This window comes from Corythoichthys intestinalis, chromosome 18, assembly GCF_030265065.1.
Source record: "Corythoichthys intestinalis isolate RoL2023-P3 chromosome 18, ASM3026506v1, whole genome shotgun sequence".
Lineage (NCBI taxonomy): Eukaryota > Metazoa > Chordata > Actinopteri > Syngnathiformes > Syngnathidae > Corythoichthys > Corythoichthys intestinalis.
In genome coordinates, this window is record NC_080412.1 from 37,907,548 (window position 1) to 37,925,424 (window position 17,877).

General features: G+C 39.6%; 1 protein-coding gene across 14 annotated transcripts in view; it reads left to right on the top strand.

Annotated features, from left to right (window-relative positions):
* The window catches only part of nrxn2a (neurexin 2a), a 496,353-nt gene that overhangs the window by 208,732 nt on the left and 269,744 nt on the right, over positions 1–17,877 (top strand). For all 14 annotated transcript variants that reach the window (XM_057820438.1, XM_057820422.1, XM_057820428.1 and 11 more), the window contains one exon: positions 4,746–4,949. In XM_057820438.1, the coding sequence (XP_057676421.1) occupies positions 4,746–4,949 (204 nt within the window). The remainder of the gene's footprint in view (positions 1–4,745; positions 4,950–17,877) is intronic.

A 17,877-nucleotide genomic window follows, 5' to 3' on the forward strand; every position in this document is an offset into this window, starting at 1 on the left:
AATATATAAGTAATGGGCATCATAAGTTACCCACTTTGTTGATTTGTGGTCATTCGATCACGTTGCAGGTAAACATGGTGATAAAGTGCTAAGCATTATGTTTATTTTACATTGAAAGTATCCATGGAAGACTATCTTCCACAGTTATTAAAAAAAAAAAAAAGTACCTTACTATTGACGGTGAACATGCGTTTCAGAAATTCTGAATTTCAAACACTGCATTCCAGGCTTTTGAGGAGAAAAACAAATCCCACGTAAAAATACGAGATCGTAGTGAAATATAGATATGTTGTGCAGGTGTAATGCTATATATTCCATGCATTGAGTAATTTGTTCAAATTAAATTGTTTGAGGCTGCTGAAATTTGTAAAAGAAAAATGGATGATTCCCACAAACACTCTTAAGTATCATATACCTTGGTACCTCGACATATGAATTTAATTAGTTCCAGGACCTGGTTTGTATGTCGAAATGGTCGTATGTGGAGCAGGATTTTCCCATAAGAATACACTACAATTCAATTAATTCATTCCACAGCCAAAAAAACTACGCTAAATCCTTCATAAATACTGCAGGTACAACCAGAACTAGCAATTACACATAGCAAAACAAATTATTTTATTATATAGATAATTATAAAGACAAATCGGAGAAAAAAATAATATTGATAATAATGCAACGAATCGGGTTCAAATTGGCGGTTGTGTTTTGCATGCTGCAAGCCCCCGGAAATATGCCGAACGACGCCACTGGTAACGCGAGTCCTACTTGAGTAAAACTTTTGGCTACTCTACCTACCTCTACCACCTTAATGGAAAAAAGAGAAAAATCCAACCTTCAATACAAGTGCATTCATTCAGTGGGGAAAAAATCCCACATAAAGAAAAAAATATTTGACATCAAATAATGTGTGTCACAATTATTAGCACCCTGGTGTTAATACTTTGTACAACCCCCCTTTGCCAACAAAACAAGGTTTGGGGACTGAGATGGCCATGGGAGGAGCTTGATTTTGTGTATGGTGAACCATTTCACCATTTTTGTGTGAGACCAAGATTGAGCTTTTTGGCAACAAACACTCTAAGTGGGTCTGGCGTGCCACGAAAGATGCGCATGCTGAAAAGCACCTCATACCCACTGTGAAGTATTGGGGTGGGTCAGTGATGCTGTGGGGCTGTTTCGCTTCCAAAGGCCCTGGGAACCTTGTTAGGGTGCATGGCATCATGAATGCTTTGAAATACCAGAACATTTTAAATCAAAATCTGCTGCCCTCTGCCCAAAAGCTGAAGATGGGTCGTCACTGGGTCTTTCAGCAAGACAATGACTCTAAACATATGGCCAAATCTACACAGAAATGGTTCATCAGACACAAAATCAAGCTCCTCCCATGGCCATCTCAGTCCCCAGACCTTGTTTTGTTGGCAAAAGGGGGTTGTACAAAGTATTAACACCAGGGGTGCTAATAATTGACACACATTATTTGATGTCAAATAATTTTTTCTTTATGTGGGATTTTTTTCCCCACTGAATGAATGCACTTGTATTGAATGTTGGATTTTTCTCTTTTTTTCCATTAAGGTCCCATATTATTTGAATTAAAAAAAAAAAATATTAGAAGCTAAAAAACACATCTTTTTCAGGGGTGCCAATAATTATGGAGGGCACTTTATTAGTTTACTTTGTGATTGAAAATTTTACAAATGTTGTTAAAACGAAAACATTAAGAGGGGTTTTAATATAAAATTACTACAACTTGTACTCACATTTGTTTTTTAAGAACTACAAGTCTTTCTATCCAAGGATCTCTTTAACAGAAGGAATGTTATTAATCATAATGCCATGTTGTGGATTTGTTATAATATGTACAGTATGTTGAATGTATATATCCGTCTTATCTTTCCATTCCAACAATAATTTACAGTGCCTTGCAAAAGTATTCGGCCCCCTTGAATCTTGCAACCTTTCGCCACATTTCAGGCTTCAAACATAAAGATATGAAATTTAATTTTTTTGTCAAGAATCAACAACAAGTGGGACACAATCGTGAAGTGGAACAACATTTATTGGATAATTGAAACTTTTTTAACAAATAAAAAACTGAAAAGTGGGGCATGCAATATTATTCGGCCCCTTTATTTTCAGTGCAGCAAACTCACTCCAGAAGTTCAGTGAGGATCTCTGAATGATCCAATGTTGTCCTAAATGACCGATGATGATAAATAGAATCCACCTGTGTGTAATCAAGTCTCCGTATAAATGCACCTGCTCTGTGATAGTCTCAGGGTTCTGTTTAAAGTGCAGAGAGCATTATGAAAACCAAGGAACACACCAGGCAGGTCCGAGATACTGTTGTGGAGAAGTTTAAAGCCGGATTTGGATACAAAAAGATTTCCCAAGCTTTAAACATCTCAAGGAGCACTGTGCAAGCCATCATATTGAAATGGAAGGAGCATCAGACCACTAGAAATCTACCAAGACCCGGCCGTCCTTCCAAACTTTCTTCTCAAACAAGGAGAAAACTGATCACAGATGCAGCCAAGAGGCCCATGATCACTCTGGATGAACTGCAGAGATCTACAGCTGAGGTGGGAGAGTCTGTCCATAGGACAACAATCAGTCGTACACTGCACAAATCTGGCCTTTATGGAAGAGTGGCAAGAAGAAAGCCATTTCTCAAAGATATCCATAAAAAGTCTCGTTTAAAGTTTGCCACAAGCCACCTGGGAGACACACCAAACATGTGGAAGAAGGTGCTCTGGTCAGATGAAACCAAAATTGAACTTTTTGGCCACATTGCAAAACGATATGTTTGGCGTAAAAGCAACACAGCTCATCACCCTGAACACACCATCCCCACTGTCAAACATGGTGGTGGCAGCATCATGGTTTGGGCCTGCTTTTCTTCAGCAGGGACAGGGAAGATGGTTAAAATTGACGGGAAGATGGATGCAGCCAAATACAGGAACATTCTGGAAGAAAACCTGTTGGTATCTACACAAGACCTGAGACTGGGACGGAGATTTATCTTCCAACAGGACAATGATCCAAAACATAAAGCCAAATCTACAATGGAATGGTTCAAAAATAAACGTATCCAGGTGTTAGAATGGCCAAGTCAAAGTCCAGACCTGAATCCAATCGAGAATCTGTGGAAAGAGCTGAAGACTGCTGTTCACAAACACTCTCCATCCAACCTCACTGAGCTCGAGCTGTTTTGCAAGGAAGAATGGGCAAGAATGTCAGTCTCTCGATGTGCAAAACTGATAGAAACATACCCCGAGCGACTTGCAGCTGTAATTGGAGCAAAAGGTGGCGCTACAAAGTATTAACGCAAGCGGGCCGAATAATATTGCACGCCCCACTTTTCAGTTTTTTATTTGTTAAAAAAATTTAAATTATCCAATAAATTTTGTTCCACTTCACGATTGTGTCCCACTTGTTGTTGATTCTTGACAAAAAATTAAAATTTTATATCTTTATGTTTGAAGCCTGAAATGTGGCGAAAGGTTGCAAGGTTCAAGGGGGCCGAATACTTTTGCAAGGCACTGTACAAAAAAATATGGCATATTTTAGAGATGGTTTGAATTGCGATTAATTATGATTAATTAATTTTTAAGCTGATTAACTCAATTAAAAATTTTAATTGTTTGACAGCCCTAATATTAATACCCAATACCACATGCACATGTGCTCGAGTCTGTCAGTGTGTATGTGCGTGTGTACAAGTGACGTCACAAAATGCTTGTAAACCCTGTCAATTTGTGTATACGTTCAATTATTTTTTTTCCTCCATTATCACACTTCTCCGAAACTCCCCATTTGCATACTTAAATACGCTGAGCAGCCGTCTTTCATATGAAGGTCATTTATACAAGGCATTGTCTTCCCTTTTAAATCTGAAATTGCTAATGTATTGTTATTAGCAGCCCCATCTGTCAAGGACACTGTGCATTGATTGCCACGCCAAAACAATATACAATGCACCTCCCTAATCCATGTAACATATTAGTAAATCTACATGCATAAAGCAATATTGACAGAGAAAAAAAAAAAGTGATGTGCTGTGGTCATCAGAGCGACTTATTGTGTGGCATAATTGCAGCCCCTGCTCGAGAGAGGTTTATTAAAGAATGATCAGTATCTTGATGTATCCAGGCCCCCCTTTTTTTTTTTTTTTTTAGTAGGACAGTGTTGCTTTCCTGGCAATATTTTTGTTAATATTCAAGCAGATTGTTTTCTCAGACAGAGTCAAATCACAGCAAGTGATATGTGGGATGTCAGGAAACCACACACACACACACACACACACACCCCAACCACCTTTTAACACTCCATGATGACTTGGAGCTTGTCAGAAATCTGATTTCTGCTGCATTGGCGCCCACTGTCTACAAATGCTCCAGGCTTTTTCTGCCATCTGCTGCAAAAGAGGAAAACTGCAATGCCAATTTAAATAATAGAGTAACACGGATAAGCTTTTAAAATGCAGGGTTCACGTAAGTGCTGGAAATACGACTATTACATATTTATGTTGTTTTGTAAGGGTTGAAAAGTGCAAACAACATCCCTGCAGCGAAGAAACATTATTCGCTGTAGAACATTTTAACCAAATGATTATTCAGTGAAATACTCTGTATTTAAATATATTTTGAAAAGATGTGGTGTTGGTGTTCGCGTCTCGGCTCAAGCTTTTGTGTGGAGTTTTAATTTATTGTGCTTAAATAGTTGTGTCCTCCACCGCACAGATGCCACAGTGGTGAGCTACGACGGCAGCATGTACCTGAAGGTCATGCTTCAGAGGACACTGCACACGGAGGCCGAGGATGTGTCCCTGCGTTTTATGTCCCAGAGGGCCTTTGGGCTGCTGGTGGCCACCACGTCTCAGCAGTCAGCGGACACCCTGCGCGTGGAGCTGGACGCGGGCCGAGTCAAGCTGACGGTCAACTTGGGTAATGCCGCATCAGCAGATCCACCAGCAGATAATATCTCGGCTGACCTTTTTGCAAGAAGAGTCACTCAGCCAGTGATCTGGATATTAGTCTGCTGTCACTCTCTCCCATACCATTCTTGTACACTACAGTACAACTGCAGTTGCTTTAAAAAATGGCACGTCCCTTGAGTCTTTTCCTTGATAGTATTCAATGAAGTTAAATACAGCATATTTATGTCTGTTGATAGGGATCATAAATTATACAATGTTTACATGACAGTACTTGTCTATGTTTATCTGTAAGCTCACAGCTAGACGCCACTGGGTCTTATTTGTTTACACAGAGTATCTTTTATTCTAGTGGATTTATTGACTGTAGCTTTGCATGCAAGGTGAAAGCTACCCTCTATTAATATATATGGTGGAAAACACTTAAGTGACTTGAAGTTCCGCTCTGAGATCCCCAATTTGGCCAAATTTCAAAATTGTCCTATATGCATGTGTGTTACATCATTGGAAAGCTTAAAATCTCAATTTTCTGATGGAAGACCAAATTTGAACATGAGGGCATTTTGAAAAAAAACAAAAAAATTTTTTTTTTTTTTTTAAACAGCAAAACCCGAACTAGAGGTGAGCGCACGCGAGAGCAGAATTAAAGACGCCACGATTTTAACGAGATATTATCACACACTTACCTTGTTTCGATCCAAAAACGCCACTTAGCATGTCTCACCGAGTGTCAAGACACAAATGTGGATGGCTACAGCTGGATTTTTGGGGGATTTTATGGGTGAAACATAGTAATATAACAAGGGTCGCGATGCAGAAATCACAGACATTAAGGAGAGTGGTCGATATTTTCATTTTCATATATTTACCCTTTTAAACATTTTTTTTTGTTTGGATCGTTTATTTATCATCTAAAATGTTGAATGTTGGGGGAAATGCGACAGTAACGAAAAAATACAGTTAAGCGATAGTTGTGAGGTAGATATCCATGACTTATTTACAGACGCCAATTTTTTTCATTGTGAGGTCATTTGTTTAAAAAATGCGAGTGAATAATTTTTTAAAGTGTGTTTTTTTAAACTAAATATTAGACATCAATTAATGACTCTTAAGCTAAACATGACAGACATTTTGAATAATAAATATGATTACTAACCTTGTTTTTATGGCTAGGTTGAAACAAAAGCGGTTGCGCGACGTCTTTAAATGGGGGTTTCCAGGGTAAAACGGACAAAAATAGTTTGAGGGCTTAATGCTCCATGACTGCTATAGCAGCATATAGACATACTGTTCTATCAGACACAACAGTTCTTTTGGCTTAAAGTACAGCAGTTTATTTTAAAGAGGGGTGCAAGAGCAGAAACTGCTTTTTCAGCCTCGTCTGTGTTTTCCGCAATATATTTTTTTTGAATTGCTTTTTTTCCCCAGGAAAGGCAAAGCAAATTTATTTATATAGCACAATTCAACACAAGGCAATTCAAAGTGCTTTACATCACATGAAGATCATAAAAATCACATTTAAATCAATACAACGTAAAAACCAAGACAATCAAAATCGGAAATAAAATTACACATAAAAATCGCATTTAATAACAAATAGAATAAAAATAAAACAAAAACTACTACGAATAATAATTGAAATCAGCAATGAGATAAGCACAAGAGGAATAGAAAGCAAGTGGATTGAAATATATAGACAGTTATGGATATGCAGTGCTAAACAAAAGCATTTTTCCCCAGCCAAAACATACACCAAAATGACCGGAATTCTCATGAGATGTGGGCTCTCGTTTCACCCCCCATCAAGGACCGTGTGCCCAAAAACATAGACCTAGACAAACATTTCAAAACTGCACTTGTCCTACAATTTTTGTCCAAATCACACCATTTATACATTTTTTAAAAATCAGGACGCTAAGGGGCGCAAAAGATCAGTTAGGTTTTTGCTAAAAAAATACAACTTGGCCAAAATTTTCCAAAAATATACCTATTCGTTTCTAATGGCCAAAATTTCCCATTCATTTCCAATGGCTCTATTCGCCATTCATTTCAACGGCACAAAAGCTTCCCATTCACTCCTATTGATTTTCAACGAAGTGACTCGATATCAACAGGTAGTTACCCTGAAATGACCCCATATCAATAGAAAGTGACCGATATGAAGAGGAAGTGACCCTGAAATGCCCCAAAATCAACAGGAAGTGACCCTGAAATGCCCCCAAATTAGGGCTGCAACTAACGATTATTTTCATGAACGATTAATCTGACGATTAATTCAAAGATTAATCGGATGTCACTTTTTTCAATTACCTTCACAATTTACCTATAGATTGTTTACATCATATTGTAAGTAGCGGTGAAGACAAAATGAATGACTTTCTTTCAACTGTATCGATTATCAAATTCATTGACAACTAATTAATTAATCGATTTAATCGATTAGTTGTTGCAGCTTTATTAAGAAGCTCGTTTATAATAATAATAATGCAATTTATTTGAAGGCGCCTTTATGGCACTCAAGGTCGCCGTACAATCATTTAAAAAAAATTTAATAAACAAAAGGTTGAGAACAGTAAAAATAATAAAATATAGAATGTTTAAGGCAAATTTAAAATACTAAAGAGATGTAAAACCAATAAAAATACTATTAGATAAAAATACATAGCAAAAAACCAAACACAAAGAAATTAGGGATTATTATTGATAGGCGAGTCTGAACAGGTGAGTTTCGAAAGAATCTAACCTTATAGCCACATTGCCGGAATCACGCCAGCAGAACCGCCGGTACCGTACTAGCGCGATTCCAACGACTCGGTCCGGCAAAGCTTCAACAACCCGGCCAAAAGGCCAAATTCTGCGCGTTCACCTTTGTCTTAACCCCTTGTACTAACTCCATTTTAAAAGCTGGAAAAAGGCTTCAAAACACGAGTTGACAATCTATTTCGAGTCGACAGCAACCATACAGCACAGAGAGACCCAGGCGAGGATCCAGGGTCACCATAGCAAGTCAACAAAAGATTCCCGAGAAAAATGACAACGATTCGTTAAACATTCAGTCTTTTAAAGGCTCTGGTGAAGCGGGATGTGTTTGGTCATTGTTTAGGATTATTGTCTGTTTGTGGATAGGACAGGAGGATTCGGGCGTTACTGTTGTCAGGGCAATGAGAGTTAAGGATTTTGCCATCCTCAGCACCACACAAGTGCTGAGTGTTCATGCCTCGGTCGCGGGGTCCTCCATATCAGATGTTCCTTGTAGCAAGACAAGATGTCCCGCCATTTGTGCTGGACTGTCATTAAGAGATGGTGCAGACGTGGGCATGTAGATGTCTTGCCTATCACCTGGTTGTCAGCGTAAATCTTGCTCAGTCATGACGCAGTCACATGACGCGCGCTTTGGGCTTCCGTGGTCAGAAGGCGTCCTGTGTCTTTCTGTCCTTATCTGCCCGTTGTCTTGGCGCTGCAAGTTCTAATCATTCCAAGTCCAACTGTTCTTAAAATCAAATATATTCTGCTTGTTTTTCTTAAAGTATGATATGAATGTTATTTATTTTATATTGGGTGTGTTAGAGTAATACAAACAAAAGAAAATACGAGAAAAGAAACTATTCCTTTCAGTTTGGATTGAAAACTGGGGAGTGAGTCGGTGTTAATGAGGTCGGGTGGTAGGGAACTCCAAAGCCGGGGAGCTGAACGGTTGAATGCTTTGCTTCCCCATGGGGGGACAGACAGGTGTATGGAGGAGGAGGATCTGAGGGCACAGGAGTTGTAACATGAATGAGGTCAGACAGGTATGACGGGGCGAGGTTGTGAATGGCCTTGAATGTGAGGAGGAGGACTTTGAACTGAATGCGAAAGTGGACCAGGAGCCAATGGAGTGATGTGGTGGATGGAGGGGGCAGTTTTTTTGAGGCAAGCCAAAGGGGAGAGAGTTGCTGTAGTCAAGGCGGGAAGTGACTAGGCTGTGAACAGGAATGACAGCCGAATGTGGGGTGAAGGAGGGGCAGAGGCGATTAATGGTGCATAGGTTGAAGTGGGCAATCCAGATAATGTTATTGATGTGCGATTGAAACGAAAGTGTTTTGTCCAGGATTACTCCCAGGCTCTTGACTTGAGGGGAGGTTGAAACAGTGGAGTTGTCGATGGTGAGGGATAGGCTATGGTTTTTGGAAATGGTGGATTTGGAGCCAACGAAGTGCACCTCGGTTTTATTCCTGTTGAGTTTCAGGAAATTGTGGGTCAACCACATTTTTTTTTTCGTGATACAGTCAGTCAGGTATGTCAGCGGGAGACAGGAGGAGGGTTCGGAGGTGAGGTAGAGTTGGGTGTCGTCGGCATAACAGTGAAAGTAGATTTTAAATTTATGGAAGATGTTGCCAAGGTAGATGGTAGATGATGAAGGGTGAGGGCATGAGGACAGAGCCCTGGGGGACACCAGAGGTAACGGGGGACGGGGTAGATTTAAGTGACTTGAGTTGGATATATTGAGTGCGTTCAGAAAGGTAGGATGAGAACCAGTTCAATGTGGTGCGGGTGATGCCAATAGCGGATAGCTGGTGGAGGAATGTGGTGTGACAGCAGGATGTTCGAAAATTGTGAAAATTGTAAATTGTTGTTGCAGATTTTTGTCCATGTCCTACTTTGACTTATCAAAAAATATTATGTACAAATCTGAAAATATTTACAACTGAGAAGTTATATGTAATAATTTCAAGAATTTAGACAGGTTTAAGGTGAAGAAGGTCCGAAACGATTAATCGGTTCTCAAAATAGTTGCCAAATAATTTGCTAATCGATTAGTTGTCGATTAATTGTTGCACCCCCAGCCCAAATCAATAGGAAGTGACCCTGAAATGCCTCAAAATCAACTAAAAGTGACCCTGAATTGCCTCAATATCAACAGAATGTCACCCAACATGTCCTGTGGCCTATACTACGAACCGAGTTCAACCTCCCCAGAAGTAATCCAGTTTACCATCGGGTAACCGGAGTTGACAAAACCTGGTTGTCTAGTTTGTGGTCAATCGGTGCTACGACGCTGATTATGAGGTTGATTAGTCGAACCTGTGTCCACCCAGTCAGAGTTACTGCGCGTTCACATAAAAGGGGGCGGTGACCAGAGTCAAACACTACTTGTGACGATGGCACGGGCACCTTACTTCACGGAGGAGGAATGCGCGATGATCATGCGGAATTATGAGGAATTAAAATCCACCCTCACCGCGAAATCCAACACCGCTTCGGCGAGTAGAGCGCAACGGGTCTGTTGACAGCGAATTTACAGATCGTGTGATTTGTGAGTGCGTCAATATGCCAGTTTACTTATGTCCATGAAAAGAAATAAAGCCTGCTGTCAGGACAATAAAATAAGATTTGGTACATTAACAGTAAGAAATAATTGTCACGCATCACCACACGAAACAGGATGATTGTATGTTTAGTCCCCTTGACTTTACGAATACGTATGTTCTTTTTTTTTAGTTTGGGCCTAAAAAATCCAGTCCGACCCGACCCGACCCGAGTCCGATCAATAAACTTGATTTGTAGGCCCGAGCCCGACAACCCAAAAAAAAAAAATTTATGTTATATTTGTGAGGACTCAGGAGAAGAAGGAAATGCGGGGATGCCATGCGTTGTTGCGTAAATAAAAGCCCGTCTTTTGTAACGATTTTTCACAGTTAAACAAGACTGTAAGATGCATATTCAATAAACTTTCATATTTGTGCGTCTGTCCTATCAGTGGATTTGACATTTAATTTAATCTCCTCGAGTTGGCAGAAAAAAACCAAGTTTTCTCAATGTTTAAATAGTCTACATATTTCAATGATTATTATAAATGCATCAATTTGAAGCGTTTCCATACCCCACTCTGAATCGCACGGCACACAGTGTTCTTACGCAGATATTCAGCATCACCGATGGAATACATATATTGTCCCTGGCGAAAGAGCGCACGGACAGGCACACACAATTTGCGCGGTTGTGAGGGCCTGACTCGGCGGGTTACATTAGTGACGTCTGCCTAGATCAGTTGGCACAGGTAAAGAATTCCCTCAGCTGAAAATCTATATCTTTCATGGAGAACATCTGCCGGGTACGCCAGCGGATTCTGGCGGTCCCGAAATACCCGTGCCCTCCGGAGAGAGCCCCTCACAATCCGCGCGCCAATGTCGTATGGGTCGTCCAAGTACGCTGTCATTGTCAGGAGGACACGTCCGCGGAGGAGTGCTGTTTAAATAGAGCGTGGTTAATTGGAATCCTGATGTTAAGCAAGATCTAACTCTGACACGACCAGGTTTGGCGTGTGGCGTGTGTTGCCATGGCAACACTTCTCGGTTCCAACATATCCACCTTTCGTAGTCTCGCATAGCCGCGAACTTACGTCGCACGTGATAAAGTTACTCTCGAAGTTACCCTGCTAAGCCAGAAAACCGGCTTCGTAGTATAGGCCACAGGAGTTGAACCCAAAATGCCCCCATATCAACAGGAAGTGACCCCGAAATCCTCCCATATCAACAGTAAGTGACCCAAAACCCAATATACCAATCACAGCAGAGCTACCATCACAATTTCTCCAGAAGTTGAATTTTCTAGATAATATATGTTGTTAAACATGATCTGTAAAGAAAACTAAAGCAATCTAATCCCCCATGTTCCAAAAAGACAGCAACCTATGAGTTCAAGGCGTATTACATTATTGCCTTTGGTGGATTATTGCGCATCTGAAGGTTTCAAATTACAAACTGCAATTTCCTTTACTTGCACGAATGCTAAGATATGATGTCGCCGGGATAAAAGGACAAGGGAAATGAAATACGGATTGATTATAAAGCCAGTTAATACATCAAAGAATGTTATTTCGGATGGCATGCTCAACTCTGGTCTGTTATTGGGAACATAGTAAAATAATCATCACAATAACGCATCTTTTGCCCAAATTTAATTTCAGATTCTTGAAATTCTTACAATGAACTTGGCACAGATGTCCAACGTATTGTTACTGTGAGGGCTGGCAATGATTAATCATCAAAGCACCATTTTAGTTTTAGGTTTCTGGGCAAAATTTTGACAAATTCGCCGATGTTCTACAGCGGATTACTGGTAGTCCCCAGGTTACGACGGAGCCAATTTATGCGATTTCGACTTTACGACGTCTCGTCGTTTCTTTTGTGATGAATGCTTTTATTTTGGCACAGGAAGCGTAGAACAGGAAGCGAGTGCATGTCCAGACGCGCCCGCCCACCCCACACAGCACACACACAGAGCAGCCGAGTGACAGAGGAGACAGGCTGCGCGCACATTTGCTGCTTGTTAAGCATCCAGATGTCTGTATATAACCCCTTTTTGTACTATTTATTGTGCGTTTTCAATTTTTTAAGATTTGCGGACGTTGTTACATGCTAATCATTTGTCCATAGACTCCAGCATCAGTTGACAGTTGACTCCCACAGACACTGCGCCACGCCTTCCCGTAGGGCGCCAACCCAGGCAGAACGTTAAATTGGCTTTCACTATGATAAACACACGCTGTGTTCTAACTCTACATTTAGGTGGAAACAGGATGAAGGTTTTACTGCATACAAGCAGGCAGGAGAGTCTCGAGTGATTTGGTCGAGGATTCAAGGTCATCCTTGTGTTAAATAGCACCATGCATGCACTTTGAAACGTTGTGAAGAAAATCGATGGATAAAGGCTTTGGCTTGAAGTATTTAAGTAAAATGAACGATAACTGCTCGTTTTTTGCTTTTAACCAAGAATCTACACTGTTTTACATTCCTATCTATGGAAAGTGCATTATTTAAGCATTTATTTACAAGAGATTTCAACTTAAAAAGCTCTTTGTTTCGTGACGGCCGCCATGTTGGATTACACAATACCGTAACTTTTGATGAAATTTTTACATAAAATGAACGATAACTGCCCATTTATCTAGACTGTTTTACATTCATATCTATAAAAATTGTGCGATTTAAGCATTTATTCACAAGAATGTTCAACTCAAAAAGCTTTGTTTTGTGACGGCCGCCATGTTGAATTACACAATACCGTCACTATTGCTTGAAATATTTACGTAAAATGAACGATAACTGCCCGTTTTTTGCTTTTAAACAAGAATCTAGACTGTTTTACGCTTATATCTATAGAAATTCCACAATTTTTGCATTTGTTTACAAGAATTTTCAACTTTGCTTTTATGACGGCCGTCATATTGGATTTTGTATTTCTACGCATGACATTTAAGTTGCTATTTCTGGCAAAAACTTATATGATATGTTAAATATTGCTATTGATCCTGAAAATATACAGTAGGTGTTATCTCTGCATTTGGTGATTTGTGTGAATCTAGTGTAAAATCTGAGAATTTTATAGCCATTTTAAGTTTTGTTATACTTATATAAAAATAAGTACCGGTAATCAGAGTTTTACTATGGAACGACTTTGAATTTTTTAATGCCGCTGCTCATGGAGGCTCATATATGCCTAGGTGAGGTGCCTGTTTTGGTTTTAGGTCGCTACTGGCTTTGGTTTTGAAAATATATGAATTTAATTTTTTTAAAATAGGCCCCCTAGAGAACGGCTCAGTGTCCCGTCAACTGATAATGAAGTCTATGGTTTGTTATTGCTGTATTAGCAGCTACTTGTAAACACAAATTTGAATTGCTGCTATTGAAGATGAGACTGATTTAATTTCATTTTATTTTAGTTTCATTCTGCAAGCGTTGATGTCATGAGCAGCTAATTAAAGTCAGCAAACCGCACGGACGTCTGACATCGTCATTTCAGAGCTTAGCTCACTGTCTAGCTAGGATTTAGCTCCAACGTCTTGGCGAGGACAGTACAATGACGTATAATACATGTTTTGGGATTTTTTTTTTTTTTTTCATTTGGAGGTTGTTTTGAGGTATTTAAATAGTTAAAGGGAACCCCGGACTTAAAGACTTGTAGGCTCTAATAAGCCACTGATTTGCCATTGATTAAAAAAAATAATAAATAAATAAATAACAAAAAAAATAACAAAAAGTTTTTTGTGACAAAACATTTAACTTCTGCTTTTTCGTCGTCCGCTAGCCATTACGAACACATTTGCAGTCATATATAAACATACTTAACGATCAACATATTTCTGAACTATTATAACACACAGTACACATCACAATTATCCTAAAATAAAGCAATACGCTAATATACACAGTCAAATTATACTCTTTTTTCCCACCTGTAACAAAAAAAAAATACTAGTTTACAACGTCTGTCTCACATTGCTGCACAGACGGCTCATTTCTTATTTGCTCTAAAATGCGAGCACTTATTGCCCATGCATGCCAAGAAGCGAACGCTGCCCCCTGCTGGTTTAAAACCGTAAGTACAAGTCTTTTCAGGGTGAAACGTGTGTGTATATTTTTCACAAACACAACAAAATAAGATGAATCTCTGTGGACACAACCAAATATTAAAATAACTTTTTTAATATTATTGAATTATTATTGATCATTTAATTCAATTATTATTATTTATATAAGTTAATCAAAAGAATTAAGATACTTATTGTACTTTAAATGTGTTGAAATGACATAACATGCACATATTACATGTATTTTTAGTTTTAAACACATTGTATGGCTCTCACACAATTACATTTAAAAATATGTGGTGTTCATGGCTCTCTCAGCCAAAAAGGTTCCTGACCCCTGCGTTAGAGTCACTATGGAAGCCCTGCAGCATAACCATGCGACGTCACTGCCCTGCAACGTCAACAACAATGGCGACCTACTAGTTAAACTAATTTTACAAATTGTAATAAAACGAAAACATCAAGAGGGGTTTCAATATCAAGTTATTTTACCTCATAATAACGTTTATCTTTTAAGAACTACAAGTCTTTCCGTGGATCCCTTTAAATCCAGGTTACACCGCCAGCGCAGGAACCGAATTCGTTTGTAAACCTGGGACTACCTGTCTGACAAGGAAAAAGAATCAAACATTTTATTCTTAGTGATACAAGAGAGTCTGCTCTTTCATTTAGTAGATTCAGTGTTAAATAAAACACAATATTCAATCTTCATTTGTGACACTAGTTGCAGAATTTTTCCAACACACCCTGTACATAAAATATGAGCTGTTCCCACTCTGTCAGTATAAATAATATAACATATCAACTTGGGGAAACATGTTAAGAATAAAGCACACGATGATGTTGTGAGTAAGGATATGGCTATAGTTAATTGTTTAACACAAGGGACTGTTGCCTTTTTAAGCAACTGTGGTCTTTCTCTCTTTCTTTCTCACTCTCTCTCAGTTCATGCAGTGGTCAGTTCCCGTCTGGCCGTCTGTCTCAGCTCTTTCAGCCCTTCAATGGCTTGTCTGCAGTTCAAGGAGAAGGCAGTCAGAGACCACATTCATCACGACGCTCACACATTACACTTTAAACTGCACATGTGGCAGGCATTCACAACACGGGCCCTCGGTCGTCCCATCTAGCTTAGTGTCACTTCCCTGAGCTCGGGGTGTCATCGATCAACAGACATACACGCACACAAAGTGAAGCACTGTGGTCTCCGGCTTTCTGCATCCACTGCTCTGTGATGGTTGACAGTTCGAGAGCACTTCTCAGCCACGCGACGTAACGTAGCCCTGCGCTCCAGATGCATCAGCTTAAATATTCACAACATGCAAAAATTAGCCCGTGGCTTTCCAGCCCAATGATAAGTGAATTATAGATCGTATTTAGAAGACATTAAGTGCTTCTAAGATTGGCCAAATGGTATCTGACTTGTTATTTTTTTCCTCTCTCTCAATTTAAGCGTGGCTGTAGGATGTGCAAATCGCCTCTTTCCTCTGCATTTAATGTGCAAAATGCATCATCACCATGCAGGCCTGCACAGCAAGCAGGAGACATCTCAGCTAACTGGAGTGCCAGAGTTAATGAAGGAGAAGCTCAGTCTGCCTGATTAAAAGAAAAAAAAAAGAAAGCAGCTGAACCCACTAACATGGGAAATATCAACTACCAAACCTAGACTTTAAATGATGTTTTAATCTCTTTACCTCCTAACCTTAAACAAGGTATACATTTGTGGTTTTACAAATATTAGGTACATCTGTGCAGTGGTAAAACAAATGTGAACAGGGAACTGGTGCGATGAGTACAAATGGTGAACCTGAACCTGAGGTGAACATCCAGCGAGTGGGGGTCCGAGTGGATAATTATTCACGGGCCCCTCCACACTTTCGCAGGATTGTTTGATGTCTCCTGCAAACCGGGACCCCTAGAAGCCCCGGGTGAGGCCTGGGGGAGGATATTGTAACCCCAAATCCCACAGATTTCGGCACAGCTCCGCTCTGATTCGTTGCGGACCGCCTGGGTGTGGACTAGATTAGAGACATTGGACATTGGGGCACGCGGCCCCAATGTCCAATGTCTCTAATCCGGTTTGTACACCCGCGGACGCATGCACAAAACAAAGAAGAGCACATTCATCTTTCCTGTTTGGCGCGTGCTAAACGCCACGACTTGATCTGGTGTTCTGTCAATTTTGCACCCCATCAGAAATTGCAACTTTGCGGTTCTGCGCATGAACGTAATCTTAAAAATGGCCGGGAATGCACCGATTCGAAAGTAAATAATACAAACTTTCAATCAAGAAAGGCATATTTACTTACGTTTGACCTTGGACGGACATGGAGAAAAGTTCTCCTCAGACACATCTTGCCATGTTAGCTGCACTTAACAACTACACGCCACTCTATCTCTGTTAACGTCTTCGCCGTGTCGTTAAGCATTATTTTTAGGGCTGCAGCTATCGAATATTTTAGTAATCGAGTAATCGACTGAAAATTCTATCGATTAATCGCGTAATCGGATAAAACATTTTTTTGTTTTTGTTTTGTAAAGAGCAAATATAAATATAGATGAGAAAACAAGACATTTCATCTAATATTGAACCATTTTCAGTCAGTCAATGTCTTTATTTTCAATGTACATTGTTGAAAACAGCCAACAACCTAATTACATCCCAAATGTGACTAAAAAAAAAGACTAATTCACTGCTTTCACTTAAAAAACTTTTTGATCATATAAAAAATATATATATTTCTTACCTAAAAATGTCATTATGTTTGATAAAACACATCACTTAAAAGTTAGGTGTTTTTCCCCACATGTTTCAATTGAATTTCCACTTGTGTCAAGCTATAAGTTCTAGTTAAGTTTTAAACTGGTCTAAACTGTAAGTCCTAATAGGATTTTGAGTTTTTGCAGTGTTCAAAATAAATGCTGTGCTGTATTGCAGCACATTAGGCACCAGTGCTACTCGGTGTTTTATCCAACAATGACTACTGAGCTAAAATTGACAGTTAGCATTATTAAGTTTTTATTTTACACCCTAATCACTCTACAGCGCTGTTTTCACAGATTAAACAAAGCCTGTATGTAAGAGTTAGCCACGCATCGACAGTGGTCATAATGAATAGAAACCTAGCCCTCCGCAGGGATAACGTTACGTGAGCGAGTCTCAGTAACGTTAATCTTATTTACGAGCGCTGAGAAGTGTACTGCTTTAAGATGGCGGCTGTTTATTTAACGCCGCCAAGTCGGTCATTTCGCATCTAGTTCTACGTACATGTGATATCTATGACACGCATCCGACGCTACTTGCTACACCGTAGCAACATGCGGACGTAGTTTTTAGCAGCGTCGGCGCAGTTTGTAACGGCTGTCGGCTGCAGTAAGTTTTTTTTATTTTATTTTATTTTTTTTATTGCTTATTCCTCTACGCACGTGATGTCAGCGCGTTGTCCCGCATTAAAAGTAGTCCGGGCAAAATGTGATGCTTAGAGCTGGCAAAATTAAACGATTCCTCAAGGTGAATAAAATTACTCGGATCAGTTTTTAAACTCGAGTTACTCGAGTTGCTCGAGTATTCGTTTCAGCTTTAATTATTTTA